Genomic DNA, 14,813 nt, shown 5'->3' on the forward strand with positions numbered 1-14,813 from the left:
CATAATTCTTGGTTTTATAGCGAACCAAGATTGGGATTTTGTGTTGGTCATTTGACGGTATATGTGCTAGATGCTTGTTTCCTGAAGTTATTACTTCTATGTAAGGCGCACACCATTTATCATGTCAGCATTTTTGCCCCTGCTTTACTACTATACCTGAGGATAATGGTGATTTTATGGAGGTGAGTCATATGTCAATAGAGGACAACATGGATTGTGAAATGCGCTGAAAAATATCTTATAATGTGTTGCACTTGGCTTAACCTTCTTAAGGGAGTTGCAATTATGCAAGAAAATTTTGTCAGGTCACATCTGTTTGATGAGCATTTGAATATATCAAACTTCATATTTGTTTCGGGTGGAGTAAATGACAATCTGTCAGCTCAGATTTTAAATGCAAGGCTACTGAAACTTACTGCTACTCGGGGATCTGAGAAACATGATTGGAAAGGAATGAAGCCACTACAAAAGCTTGTGTCCAGCAAGAATATGTGTTTTGAGACAGTGTGGGTCTTTGACCCAGGTGGGGATGAAAACTTCTTCACAGGCGAAAGTTGGTGCACAAAAAGGACAAACCGAGCCCAAATATGTCAATATGGTGGTGGTAAGCAATTGAAAAACAAGAGGAATGAAGACATCCACATTTATGTGTTTGATCCAGGAGGACCATTTGTGAGGGTGGTAATTGATGATCTCGTGACAAACTCGCAACCTGGAAGGTGTCATGTTACGCCTTGCTTCAAATATTGATGGTCTTAGATCCTTGAGGACAAGGATCATTTCAAGGGGGTATTGATACACATCAAAATGAGATTAAGGGTAGCTTAGTCATTTGTCTCTTTTGTTTCTTATTTCCCAAGTTATTAGTAGCCTATCTAAGGGCATTAGTTAGATTGTAATCATCAATCAATGAAAATTATGAACGTACCTGTGAGATTTATCTCATTTGTTTTAAGAGCAATAGCAATAGTGGTTCTTATTTTTGGGGTTATCAATAAGAACCCAAAATAAAAAGTTCTTCTATTGCAACTATAAGGTTGTTCTTAATTTTAAGAATTAAGTTCTAAAATAAAAACTTGGTTGATTATACATAGAAATTTGGGAACCAATAAACATGACTTTGAAAATTGTGAATACCAATTACATATTTACTATTTTCCATTTAAGAACTTTATAAAAATATCATCTATTGTGAATATAAGTTCCTAAACATTGAAATTAATGAAATGTGACATGGTAAAATAAGAACTTTATGTAGAGTTCTTCTATTGCTATTGCTCTAAGGGAATCTAAGTGATTTATTTACTACAACTCTATTATTGGGGGTAGCCTATCGATTTTTAGGGTCGAACAGCTGCATTTCTATCCTTTACAATCCTGGTTTAATTTTGATCGTATCATAAAAATATACGAAGCTGCAACAATTCTAGATTTCATACAAACTCAAGTAATGCAGCAGCCAGAATTTTAACTGAGTAGCTTTCAGCTGGTCACATGTCCGTACTTCATAACGACTCAAAACACGATTTGGATAGTCGGTAAAAATACCGACTTCAACTTCAATCTTTCGATCCAAGAAACAAAATTAGTACTCCCTGACCTCCATTATTCATGGTAAAATAGGAGTAACACTGTGAAATAGAGGTTAGCAATAATAGACCACACCGTAGTCAAATTCATTATTATCATATACGATGTCGTAATCACCTTCAGAAATTAAATCCACCTCAGGGACATCATTATCATCGTCATCACTAGTTTCATACTGATACTTATAGTCCTCGGTGGAATCACATGGACGCCGTAAATCTCTGATATTTTCCAATAATCTCTTACCTAAATTTCCAGTAAGATCCAACAGGGAACAGCCACGCAGATCAAGCGATTGAAGAAGAGGACAACCATCGAGGATTGCAGTTAGACCGACATTGGTCATATTATTTCCAATAAGCTGAAGGTGGCGCAATTTAGGCATTCCGGCTGCTATTGCCAGCGCATCATCATCACATCCTAGGTACCAATATGCTGAACGCCGCGCGTGGAATTTGAAAGTAGTGAGAAAGGGACAAGACGAAATAATAGGAATGACTTTGTCTCCTTGAAAATAGCAGAGAGTAAGTTCAAGTTCCTCCAAAGAAGACAGGTTTTCAAGTGATTCTTTAACGTCCATAACAGATATACCGTAACAAAGTGCAAGCCGAAGGCGTTTAAGTTTACTCGATCTGCAGCATGCAAAAGAGCATTGGTTATCAAATTTTGTTGAGAATAAAGCTCCAACTCATACGAGTTCCACAGGTAAGGATACACATTGAAAAATTAAAGAAGAGTATTCCACGACAAGGGGCTACTCCCTTTATAGCCAATTAATTTAGAGCGGAAGCTTCTTCGATTTGTATTGTGTACTCGTTCTCCTCCATTTGGGTGTGGCTCAGACCAGATGTTGAATTTAACAAATTTAGTGGCATATTTTAGACTAAAGAAAACTAGATTTACACTACAAACCACTTACCTTTCACATTTTTGTACTATAAACTTATTATAATCTTATAGGTCAATTTAATTGTCAACAATCAACCAATCAATTACAATAACTAAAAAAATCCCATTATTAATAATTTTAAGAACAGCAAGGGGAAAACATAACGTACTGAGATAAAGCGTAGGAAAAAAGTTCTGGAGTGCAAATATGCTCGATATCAAGATCGATTAAACCACCAGCGCTACGATCAACAGCACTACGAAGCAACGTATAACTTCCATTGATACGAATAGTGCGCCATATGGAGGGTTCTTTGCACAAAACATACCACAATCTGCAAACGTATTGAACCGAACTGAGTATTACTGAGGCGTCTAATTTTTTTAGAATCGTCAGTGTTACATCGCGCGGTAAATCTAGCCAGTTTGGGTTAATTTGTAAGGTTGAATTTGAAATCTCCATGGATGTAATGTAATCGTCAGGGTTACAAATTGTTGGGTTCCTTATGTTGATGATAACATGCCCATTTGATTTGTGTTATCTTAGTTTACCTTTTTCAGGATTAATGATGTAATCAAGCTTGGATTAAGAAGTGTTGAAGTTGTTAATCATCCATTGTAATTAGTCGTGTGTCATCTAATGTACAAGCGAGAAAGTTAAGTATATTAGAGTAATAGAAACAGTCCAGATGACTGTTGCTTTTACACGCATACAGCTGAGTGGACTTTGCCACAACTCGTAGAAACTTGAAGTCCCTTTTATCTTTCAAATGCTTTCACGTGATTATCATTTTACAAAGATAAAAATCAGATTTTTATTAAGGAGGTAGTATCCAATGAAGGGTGGTTTGAATTATTCAAAATGTTTCCTCTTTGTGCAAATTCAATCCCTTGGTCTTTATGAAAACAAAAGTTGCTTTTTGCCATTTTGGTGTTAACTTGTCTTTGTGTGACTTGTCTCACATCCTTTGTTTTCTGAAATTACATGAGCATTTAAGGATGTCTTTCAAACCTTCTTTCTCTATTCTCACCTTTGCAAAAGACTCCTCTTTGGTGCAAGTGTTTGGGTGGCTACTATTGCTCCTCACATGCAAAGCCTTTGACCCTTCAAAACCCTAGCAACCCCCTTCACTCACCTCCTCTATAAATACCAAGTCCCTCCTTCATTAACTCCCAAGACTTTTGAATTAATTCTTTCATGTTTTGCAAAGTATTTTTAAAGGATTAAAATCGTGTTTCTTGCAAAATCATTTTTAAAGTCTTCAAGTGTCTTTCGTTTCTACGATCGTGCCATTTGTTGCTTTTCTATACTAAACTCTCTTGCTTAAAAGTGTTGATCTTGTAAAAGTTGTCCACCTCTATTCTTTGTTAAGAATGTGTTAGTGGAAACTTGATCCTTTACATTTTAAGTGTGTTAGAAGAGTTTAGGACGGAGTAGTCTTTTACTCTTGACAATAGGAGTAGGTTGTGTGTTGGCAATCGGAGTAGATTGCGAGTTAGCTTGTCATAGAACGGAGTAGTTCTTGTACTAGCTTTGCAACCGGAGTAGGTTGGCGTCTTTTATTACAAGGGTCTTTTAGTTGTCGGAGTAGATCACTAAAGGAAAGTAATAAAAAGGTAGATTGGACGTAGGCACTTTAGTATTTGCCGAACCAATTCAAAATCTCGTGTTCATTGCTTATCACTTTATTTCCATTTGTTTATTTACTTTGTTTGTTTGTTTTGTTTCGCTTAAACTTAGAAGTAATGATTCATCATACTTGTCGTATTTGGTCTTGATAATACTCCACAAACCGAGACAAATAGATATCGGTCAAATTTAACGATTGTTGCTTTCATACTTCAAACAAACATTCATTGTAACTTTGTTTGTTTTGTTTCGCTTAAACTTAGAAGTAACAGATTCATCATATCGTCGTATTTGGTCTGCAAGTAATACTCCACAAACCGAGACAAATAGATACGATCGAACGATTGTTGCTTTCATACTTCAAAGAAACATTCATTGTGATACTTGTTCAATCTTTCAATATTATTCAAAGTATCTTCTAATCTCTTTTGTTCACTTAACTTACTTTAATCCAATAAAGTTGAAGTTAAAATTTTAAAAAGAGTACCTAATTCACCCCCTCCCCCTCTTAGGTACTTGAATCCATAAACTCAACAATTGGTATCGGAGCCTCGTGCTCTTGATCGAGGCTAATCCCCTTAGAGTTTGATTCGTGGGTAATGGATTCCGAGAAACACTCCAAGATCCGTGTCTTTACCGGTTCGAATTTTGGTTGGTGGAAACTCAAGATGGAACATTACATCAAAAGTATCGATTATCAATGTTGGAACATCATCCAAAATGGACCTCTTGTCATTGAGGAAACCGATATTCTTAACGGTTTCACCAAGACAAAAGAGGAAAGAAACTACGATGAGAACGACTTCAAGCTTGCCGAAAAGAATTCCAAAGCAATGTCGATTCTTCAACGTTGTGTTGGTGAGGGGGAAGTTAGTCGAATCTCCGGGTGTCCTACGGCTAAATCTATTTGGGATTCCCTTGTACTTGCATATGAAGGGACGTCCCAAGTAAGAAAACACCGTATTGACCTTCTCATGCAACAATATGAAATGTTTAGAATGTCAAAGGATGAGTCTTTAAATAGTTTCTCTTCACGTTTTTCTTGTATTATTAATGAGCTTCAAAGTCTAGGAAGGAATTTCGAGTCCGAGGACACCATTCGAAAAATCCTTCGTAGTCTAACTCCTAAATGGCAACCCAAAGTCACCGCCATAGAGGAAGCTAAAGACTTGTCAACCCTATCTCTTCATGAACTAATGGGATCACTAATGGCTCACGAGTTTAACCTCGATAAGCACTCTAGTGAGTCATCAAAGGGAAAGAGTCTCGCCCTCACATCTTCTCCAAGTGATGAAGAAGATGAGGAGGAAGACGAGTTTGCTATGTTCACAAGAAACTTAGCCGGGTTGGTAAATGGACAAGGTAACAAAAAGTTCACTAATAATTACTCGAAAAAACGCTTTCCTAAGAGACGACCTACTTCCACCGTGGGATGCTTTAAATGTGGTGACAAAACCCATCAAATTAAAGAATGTCCCAAGTGGGAGGAAATCAAATCTAAGGAAAGAAGAGAAAAGGTTAAAAAAGACTATAAACATAGAGTCATGAGTGCTATATGGGGAATGTCCGACTCCGAGGAAGATGAGGAACTCATCGAGGAGGAACTTGAGGCTAAAATGTGTCTTGCAAATCATGGCAAAGAAAAAGTCTCAAAAACCTCAAAACTTGAATACTTAAGATGCCTCATGGCTAACCCCGACGATTCTGACTCCGATTCCGACAACGAGGTAAATCATCTAAAGGCCAAGGCTAGAACTTACTCCAAAGAGAAAGTATGTAAGCTTCTTGATCAACTTTTTGATAAGTGTCGGTCTCAAACTAATAAGCTTGATATAATGCAAAATGAGATTGAGGAAATTGCTCAAGAGAACTTTAATCTGAAAAATGAACTAAAAGCAACAGACTGCGTCACTGTCACATCTGAGGCATATAATGAAGTTAAAAGAGTCAACAAGTTAAACAAACATTTGACTAAAGAACTAGAGAGTCTTAGGTCGACACCCACGGACGTCTCTGACCTTGAAAACGTCAACACTACCTTGGTGATGCAAGTTTCCTCACTAACCAAGGAACGTGATGATCTTTTGAAGGACAAAGACGATCTTGAAAATGAGATTTATGACCTTGTTGTTGAAGTTGTAGACTTAAGAGAAACAGTCTCTAAGACTGTTGCTTCTGACCTTGATTTAGACAAATTTAAAAGAAAAGGTGAATGGTTGGAAAATGAAAATGAGTGTCTTAAGAGTGAGGTTGTTTGTCTCAAGAATGAAATAGAAGATCTCCATGAAAGGCTTACCTTCTTTCAAAAGGGTATGCCCGAATGTAGCTCTTCTAGCTCTTCTCCTCATCTTAGATCCGATGAAATCGTTGATCTAAACCAAAGACTTGACAAGATGACATCTAAGTATGAAGAGTCCAAAGAAAGAATCATTTATCTCGTGTCTAAACTCAACAATCACACCCATGACTTCATTGTTGAGAAAAGATTGTCCATTGAAAGTGTCAACAATGATGAACTCAAAAGAGAAAAAGAAAAGAATTTGCATCTTCTTTCACGTGTCCATGACTTGACCAATGAACTTGTTAATGCTAAGAACATCACTGAAAAATGGGAAGGAAGTCAAACCGTGTTAAACTTCCTCACGAATCAAACCGAGAAATGCGATAAAACTGCTGGTTTGGGGTTCAAAAATGGACAAGTCGGGGACCGATGTTGCATCCGAAGCCTAAAAACGATTTTAGAGGAAGGAAGTATGTAGGTCTTCCCGAATACATCATTTGCAATTATTGTGGTGACAATGGTCATGTTTTTAATGGATGCACAAAACGTTTTGATGACATTGACAAGAACACCAAAGCATTAAATGAAATGAACATTAAGAAAGACACCACAAGTTATGTTGATCACAAAAAGGGACCCAAATTCATTTGGGTTCCTAAACTCAAAAACTAATCTTGTGTAGGGCTTGGTGAGAGGCGGCCGCAATTGGTACTTGGATAGTGGATGCTCTCGTCACATGACGGGTGATAGAAGCCAATTCCTCTCACTTAAAGCGTATGATGGTGGCACGGTAAGGTTTGGTGACAACAAGAAAGGTGAAGTAATTGGTATTGGAAAGGTTGGTAAGTCATCCTTACTTTGTGTCGACAATGTGCGGCTTGTCAAAGGTTTGAAACATAATCTCCTTAGTATATCTCAACTTTGTGATAAGGGTAATGTTGTTGAATTTCATACTAATATGTGTCGAATTTTTGATGCCACTACTAATGAACTAATACTCGAAGGAAGACGTGTCAAAGATGTTTACTTAACTAATTTGAACTCTCTATCCGGTCACACCATGTCTTGCATGAGTGTAATGAACAATGATCCTTGGTTATGGCATAAAAGGTTTGGTCATGTTAGTACAAAAACTCTTAATACCCTTAAAAGACTTGATTTGGTTGAAGGCATTCCTAATATGAAATTTGAAATTGATAAAGTATGTGATGAATGTGCTAGAGGTAAACATGTTAAAAGTTCCTTCAAATCCAAAAGAATTATGAGTACATCTCAACCTTTGCAACTTTTACATATCGACTTGTGTGGACCAATGAGAACTAGAAGTAGAGGTGGTAGTCGTTATGTGTGTGTCATTGTTGATGATTACTCTAGGTTTGTTTGGGCACTCTTCCTAAGCTCTAAGGATGAGACATTTGATGAGTTTCTAATTTGGTTAAAGAAGATTCAAAATAAACTTGGTTTAAAACTTGTTTCAATGAGAACCGATCATGGAACCGAATTCGAAAACTCATCATTTGGTGCTTATTGTGATGACAATGGTGTAGACCATAACTTCTCGGCTCCTAGAACCCCACAACAAAATGGTGTGGTTGAAAGGATGAATAGAACCCTTGAAGGAATGGCTAGAACAATGTTATTAACTAGTAAGTTGCCTAAGAACTTTTGGGCCGAAGCGGTAAATACCGCTTGCTACATTTATAATCGTGTCATGATAAGGAGTATTTTAAATAAAACTCCCTATGAATCATTGCGTGGAAGAAAACCCAACATTTCATATTTTAGATGTTTTGGAAGCAAATGTTTTGTTCACAACAATGGTAAAAACAATTTGGGTAAGTTCGATCCACGAAGTGATGAAGGAGTATTTATTGGGTACTCCGATCATAGCAAGGCCTATAAAGTTTACAATAAACGAACCTTGTTAATTGAAGAAAGCATCCATGTCATTTTTGATGAATCTAGTGTGCTTGGACAGGTACAAAACATGGATGATGATGATGAGGACGAGGATGATGAATTTGAGATTGGTCTTGTTCGAAAAGACTTCGTGTTCACGGATGAAGAAGCTCCCAAAGATCGAATTGCAACATACGTAGAGATGCCGCCATCAAAGGAGAGCAAAGAACTCGGGGGAACACGTAGTACTTTGATTCCTCTCTGGAAGCAACGGACCCTAACGATGTTGCTTCTACCTCGTAATCAAGAAAATCAAATAAAGTGAGGATGAAGAACCTTCCAGGCCAATAGTAACAGTCATCGAGATCGATGCGGTGAGGGGGAACAAGAAACTATTGTTCCAAAGAAGTGGAAACATCAAAGCTCTCATCCACTCACTAATCTCACAAGTGATCTCAACTCGGGAATTCGAACAAGATCATCCGTCAACCATTTCGCCCACCTCAATGAGTATTGTGCCCATAATGCCTTCCTATCTCAAATTGAGCCCTCAAATGTGATCGCCCTGATCGATGCAGATTGGGTGCTTGCCATGCAAGATGAGCTCAATCAATTCAAAAGAAATGAGGTATGGCACCTAGTCCCTAGACCGCCTAATCGTACCGTCATTGGTACTAGGTGGGTCTTTCGCAACAAGCTTGATGACTCGGGAGAAATTGTAAGGAACAAGGCTAGACTAGTGGTGCAAGGTTATAACCAACAAGAGGGTATTGATTATGATGAAACCTATGCACCGGTAGCTAGACTTGAGGCCATACGATTGCTTATAGCTTTTGCGGCTCACAAAGGCATTAAACTCTTCCAAATGGATGTCAAAACCGCTTTCTTAAATGGATATTTGGAAGAAGATGTCTTTGTAGAGCAACCACCGGGTTTTGAGAACAATGATTTGCCTAACCATGTTTTCAAATTAGACAAAGCTCTTTATGGTTTAAAACAAGCACCAAGATGTTGGTATGATAGATTGTCTAAATTTCTTATTGAAAATGGTTTTAAAAGAGGCTCCGTTGACAAAACATTGTTCTTGAAGCAACAGTCAGACGAACTGTTGGTTGTACAAGTATATGTTGATGACATTATATTTGGTGCAACAAATGAACTCCTTTACTTATATTTTTCGGAACTAATGAAATCGGAGTTTGAAATGAGCATGATGGGTGAGCTAGGATTCTTCCTTGGGCTCCAAATTAAGCAATCAAAAGATGGAATCATGATCCATCAACAAAAGTATATTAAGGAAATGCTTAAGAAATTTGGGATGACTAATGGTAAGCCTCATGATACACCTATGGTAGCCGGGTCCAAATTGGACAAAGATGAACTCGGTAAGAATGTTAGTGATAAGGTGTATAGAGGTATGATAGGCTCACTTCTTTACTTGACCGCAAGTCGTCCCGACATTCTCTTTAGTATTTGTTTATGTGCTAGGTTCCAAGCAAATCCGAAAGAATCACATTTCAAAGCCGTTAAACGAATTCTTCGGTATTTGATTGGAACACAAAATATTTACCTATGGTACCCTTTACATTGTCCTTTTGATCTTATAGGTTTTTCGGACGCGGACTATGCGGGGTGCACGATTGATAGAAAGAGTACCTCCGGAATTGCAACGTTCTTGGGTCCTTGCTTGACTTCTTGGGCCTCAAAGAAACAAAACACGGTAGCTCTTTCTACGGCCGAAAGTGAGTACGTTAGCGCGGCACATTGTTGTTCTCAACTCCTTTGGGTAAAACAACAACTCTTGGATTTTGGTATTATTTTTGACTCCATTCCTTTAATGTGTGATAATACGAGTGCAATAAATATTTCCAAAAATCCTATTCAACACTCTAAAACCAAGCATATTGATATTCGTCACCATTTTATTCGTGATCATGTGGAAAAAGGACATATTAAACTTATCTTTTGCAAGACCGAAAATCAAATTGCCGATATTTTTACTAAACCACTTGCAAGAGAACATTTTGAGAAATTTAGATTAGAAATTGGGTTAATTAATAGCATGTGATTTTTTGTGTGAATTTTACATAATTCCTTAATTGATTTAATTAAATTTGGATATATGTTATTAAGTGTTCTAAGTGCATTGAATTCATGATTAGACCAAAAATTGACACCGTATTTGTGAGTCGGTAATCACTCAACCTCATATCTAAATTTACGTTTATTATATGCTACCTTGCGTTTTTATTTCGAGTGATTAAATTTGTCTAGTTGGGCCAACCACCTCACTTACCACATTTAATGGGCCATTAACTACCTCAACCCAAAACCTATGCCTACCCGTCCCAAACATCCTAATCCACTAACCTTTCATCTCCAAATCCACAAAACTCCCTCATCTCACCTACCTATTAACCCACCACGGTCAAGACATCTTTCAACACAACAATACCCATCAAACCCACAAGAATGACCTCACCACCCATCACATCTGACCCACCAACAACAACAACTCCAATTGATTACGGTGAAAAGTAGAGGTCGGAAGAAAAGTACTGTTGTCCCAAGCTCTTCCTCTGAAACGGTTACGGTGAATGTCGATGAAATTGAAGAAACTCCAATTGATTTGAATGAGGATCCGACTAAGTCTACTGAGTTAGATCCGATTCCGGCAAAGAAAGCTAACAAAAGAAAGGAGAAAGCTACTTCATCGTCGCAAAGGTCTATGTTCTACATATGTATCAAGAGATGATCGGGAAGTTGGTTAGAAAACGGAGATAGATGAAATTAAAAATTGAAGTTGGTTGGAAAATAAAAAAAAAAAAAAAAAAAAAAAAAAAAAAAAAAAAAAAAACGGGAAGGCAATATGTGAAATGTCAAAGTGATTATTGGAAACGAGATAGATGAAATCGAAAAATGCGACGGTCTTGAGAAAAGAAGGAAAGCAAAAATTTGGAAGAAATTGAAAGGAAGTCACAGTGTATGCCACTGTTGCTATGCTCAAAGGTCAAGATCAAATTTGTCAAGAATTTTCATGAAATGAGAGCAACATATGAGAAGTTGATGCTCTTTCATCATATGTTGAGAAGGTATATCAATGCATACCTTGGTGGTTTCAATATAACAAAATCCAATGCAACAGTTGAGATGACTGTGACTCGGCCCTTCATTGTCAAACCTCCACCTTTTTCAATCCTCTTCATTATCCTCCAAAATGATGACCAAACTTCCGCACCCTAAATTTGCCCATAATCACACTTGTCTTTTGCCTTACATCTTTTGTCCCACCGGTTGTGCCTTTCTAAAACAATATTTTCTTTGCTTGTTATTTTGACATTTGGTGGTGTATTTTAAACTATCTTTAGCCATGTTGAACTTTGATTAACTTATGTTTAATCTTTGTTTATGTTGACCTTGTTACCTTGTCACAATTCCATGTGTCTTTTTGTGTTTTCTTATGAAATATCTGCACTCTAATGCTTGCGACATCCCTATCCGTTTGATGATGTCAAGAGGGGGAAAAGGTAAACTCATGCTTTGAATCTCTTTGCTTATTGATTAAACTAATGGCTTGTCTAACCTTCTTAGCTTGATTCTTGTTTTGGGCAATGTAAAATTGTCATGATAGTTTGATTCTAGCTTTTGCCCTTGGTAAGGTAATATTGTCCCTTCTCTATCATTTGATCTTGCTTGCTTAAATCTTGAATTAAGGTGTTTACATTGCTTATACATTCGTTTGGGGCTTGTCATCATCAAAGGGGGAATTTGTTGGGTTCCTTATGTTGATGATAACATGCCCATTTGATTTGTGTTATCTTAGTTTACCTTTTTCAGGATTAATGATGTAATCAAGCTTGGATTAAGAAGTGTTGAAGTTGTTAATCATCCATTGTAATTAGTCGTGTGTCATCTAATGTACAAGCGAGAAAGTTAAGTATATTAGAGTAATAGAAACAGTCCAGATGACTGTTGCTTTTACACGCATACAGCTGAGTGGACTTTGCCACAACTCGTAGAAACTTGAAGTCCCTTTTATCTTTCAAATGCTTTCACGTGATTATCATTTTACAAAGATAAAAATCAGATTTTTATTAAGGAGGTAGTATCCAATGAAGGGTGGTTTGAATTATTCAAAATGTTTCCTCTTTGTGCAAATTCAATCCCTTGGTCTTTATGAAAACAAAAGTTGCTTTTTGCCATTTTGGTGTTAACTTGTCTTTGTGTGACTTGTCTCACATCCTTTGTTTTCTGAAATTACATGAGCATTTAAGGATGTCTTTCAAACCTTCTTTCTCTATTCTCACCTTTGCAAAAGACTCCTCTTTGGTGCAAGTGTTTGGGTGGCTACTATTGCTCCTCACATGCAAAGCCTTTGACCCTTCAAAACCCTAGCAACCCCCTTCACTCACCTCCTCTATAAATACCAAGTCCCTCCTTCATTAACTCCCCAAGACTTTCTGAATTAATTCTTTCATGTTTTGCAAAGTATTTTTAAAGGATTAAAATCGTGTTTCTTGCAAAATCATTTTTAAAGTCTTCAAGTGTCTTTCAGTTTCTACAGTCGTGGCCACTGTTGCTTTTCTATACTAAACTCTCTTGCTTAAAAGTGTTGATCTTGTAAAAGTTGTCCACCTCTATTCTTTGTTAAGAATGTGTTAGTGGAAACTTGATCCTTTACATTTTAAGTGTGTTAGAAGAGTTTAGGACGGAGTAGTCTTTTACTCTTGACAACCGGAGTAGGTTGTGTGTTGGCAATCGGAGTAGATTGCGAGTTAGCTTGTCATAGAACGGAGTAGTTCTTGTACTAGCTTTGCAACCGGAGTAGGTTGGCGTCTTTTATTACAAGGGTCTTTTAGTTGTCGGAGTAGATCACTAAAGGAAAGTAATAAAAAGGTAGATTGGACGTAGGCACTTTAGTATTTGCCGAACCAATTCAAAATCTCGTGTTCATTGCTTATCACTTTATTTCCGCTGTTTATTTACTTTGTTTGTTTGTTTTGTTTCGCTTAAACTTAGAAGTAACAGTTCATCATACTGTCGTATTTGGTCTGCAGTAATACTCCACAAACTGAGACAAATAGATACAGTCAGAACGATTGTTGCTTTCATACTTCAGCAAACATTCATTGTGATACTTGTTCAATCTTTCAATATTATTCAAAGTATCTTCTAATCTCTTTTGTTCACTTAACTTACTTTAATCCAATAAAGTTGAAGTTAAAATTTTAAAAAGAGTACCTAATTCACCCCCTCCCCCTCTTAGGTACTTGAATCCATAAACTCAACACAAATATTACTAATATTTTTACCATCATTTTATAGGTAATTAAGTATATCGAGAATGTAGACAGTTGGTGGTCTGCGTTAATGAATTGGACTTTACATTTACGCGTGAATGCATTGGTTAGTGGATTCGTTCGTTTCTCGTAAATTCAAGTCATTTCATTTTATTTATTTTTTGTTGGGTAAAGAATTGAAGCCATTCATCTCTCTTGGTAAATTGTTAAAAGTTGGTGCAGACTGCAGAGTACTATTTAGGTGGTTCGACTACATTTATGTACATGAATTGACACTTAGGCCTCATTTGATTGCCCCCATAAAAATAGGTGAATTGAAAAATGGGAGATGTTTGGTTATCTCAAATTATGGATTTTGTTTTTCCAGGAATTTCCAACGCCTCCTTGGAAGAGTTTGATTACCTAGCCGGCTAGCCCCCTTATGTAATTGAAAACTCATGTGTCAATTCAACCCTCGGATAACAACCAAACGAATTTCGGGCAATTCACATAAATTGGTTGATTCAGATGTTTAGTAAAATCATGAGAAATTAATTCCGGTATGACAACCAAACGAGGTCTTAATCAATTTTTCTAATGTTTGTTCGTTAGAAATAAATTTATTAATTTACCATTAATATAAATGTTAATTTTCGTAATAAGTATTTTACTCAATACACTGCATTTTTTACCAGCGTAATCCAAACAGAAATAGACTTTCATGAATTAGGTTGTGCACGGCTAATTTCGCATGTACACCCAAAATACCTAAAAAGATTCATCATAATTACAAGTACTCTTTCTGTTTCGAACTTCCGACCATTGGTTTACCATTTTTTATTTTAAGGTGTTATATTAGAGTAAACTAAAATTACTTCCTTATACGGAGTATAATTTCTTCCTAACTCCCTAAAAATGTACTTAATTTTATCCAAAATTGTTTCAAAATTCTAATTTAGGTGACTTATTCCGTTTGCTTCTAAACTATTCTCCATTATTATACGTTTTAAAACATAAACTAGTTTTGTGACCCGTGAAATTCACGGGATCTTTTGTTTTTTTACTATGATATTTTTAGTGAATCAAATCATAACATTCTACAATATGGTTTCATGTTTTAAGACTTCTATAAAATCAAGACAAATTAGTTTTTTTGTACAATAGTTTTATGTAAAATCAGAAACTAAAGTGTTATATAGTAAATACTTTTATCAAAACCATGCCATTATTTGACGTTCTTTTATGA

General features: G+C 36.5%; 2 protein-coding genes across 3 annotated transcripts in view; one reads left to right on the forward strand and one right to left on the reverse strand.

Moving 5' to 3' along the window:
• The window catches only part of LOC141592732 (ABC transporter C family member 12-like), a 70,454-nt gene that overhangs the window by 4,978 nt on the left and 50,663 nt on the right, over positions 1-14,813 (forward strand). The window lies entirely within an intron of this gene.
• On the reverse strand, positions 1,646-2,941 carry LOC141590616 (putative F-box/LRR-repeat protein 23). The gene is made up of 2 exons (XM_074411191.1): positions 2,649-2,941; positions 1,646-2,222 (listed from the first exon to the last, which is right to left on the reverse strand). Exons 1-2 carry the CDS (start codon positions 2,939-2,941, stop codon positions 1,646-1,648), a joined length of 870 nt encoding a protein of 289 aa, XP_074267292.1.

The sequence above is a fragment of the Silene latifolia genome, chromosome 7 (assembly GCF_048544455.1).
Source record: "Silene latifolia isolate original U9 population chromosome 7, ASM4854445v1, whole genome shotgun sequence".
Taxonomy (NCBI): domain Eukaryota; kingdom Viridiplantae; phylum Streptophyta; class Magnoliopsida; order Caryophyllales; family Caryophyllaceae; genus Silene; species Silene latifolia.

What these genes read in the sequence shown, in the direction of transcription:
- LOC141590616 (XM_074411191.1), bottom strand. Translation starts at nt 2,941, where the DNA reads ATGGAGATTTCAAATTCAACCTTACAAATTAACCCAAACTGGCTAGAT. An exon ending in TTTTCCTACGCTTTATCTCA is followed by an intron (nt 2,223 to 2,648) that starts GTACGTTATGTT and finishes TGCATGCTGCAG; the next exon opens with ATCGAGTAAACTTAAACGCC.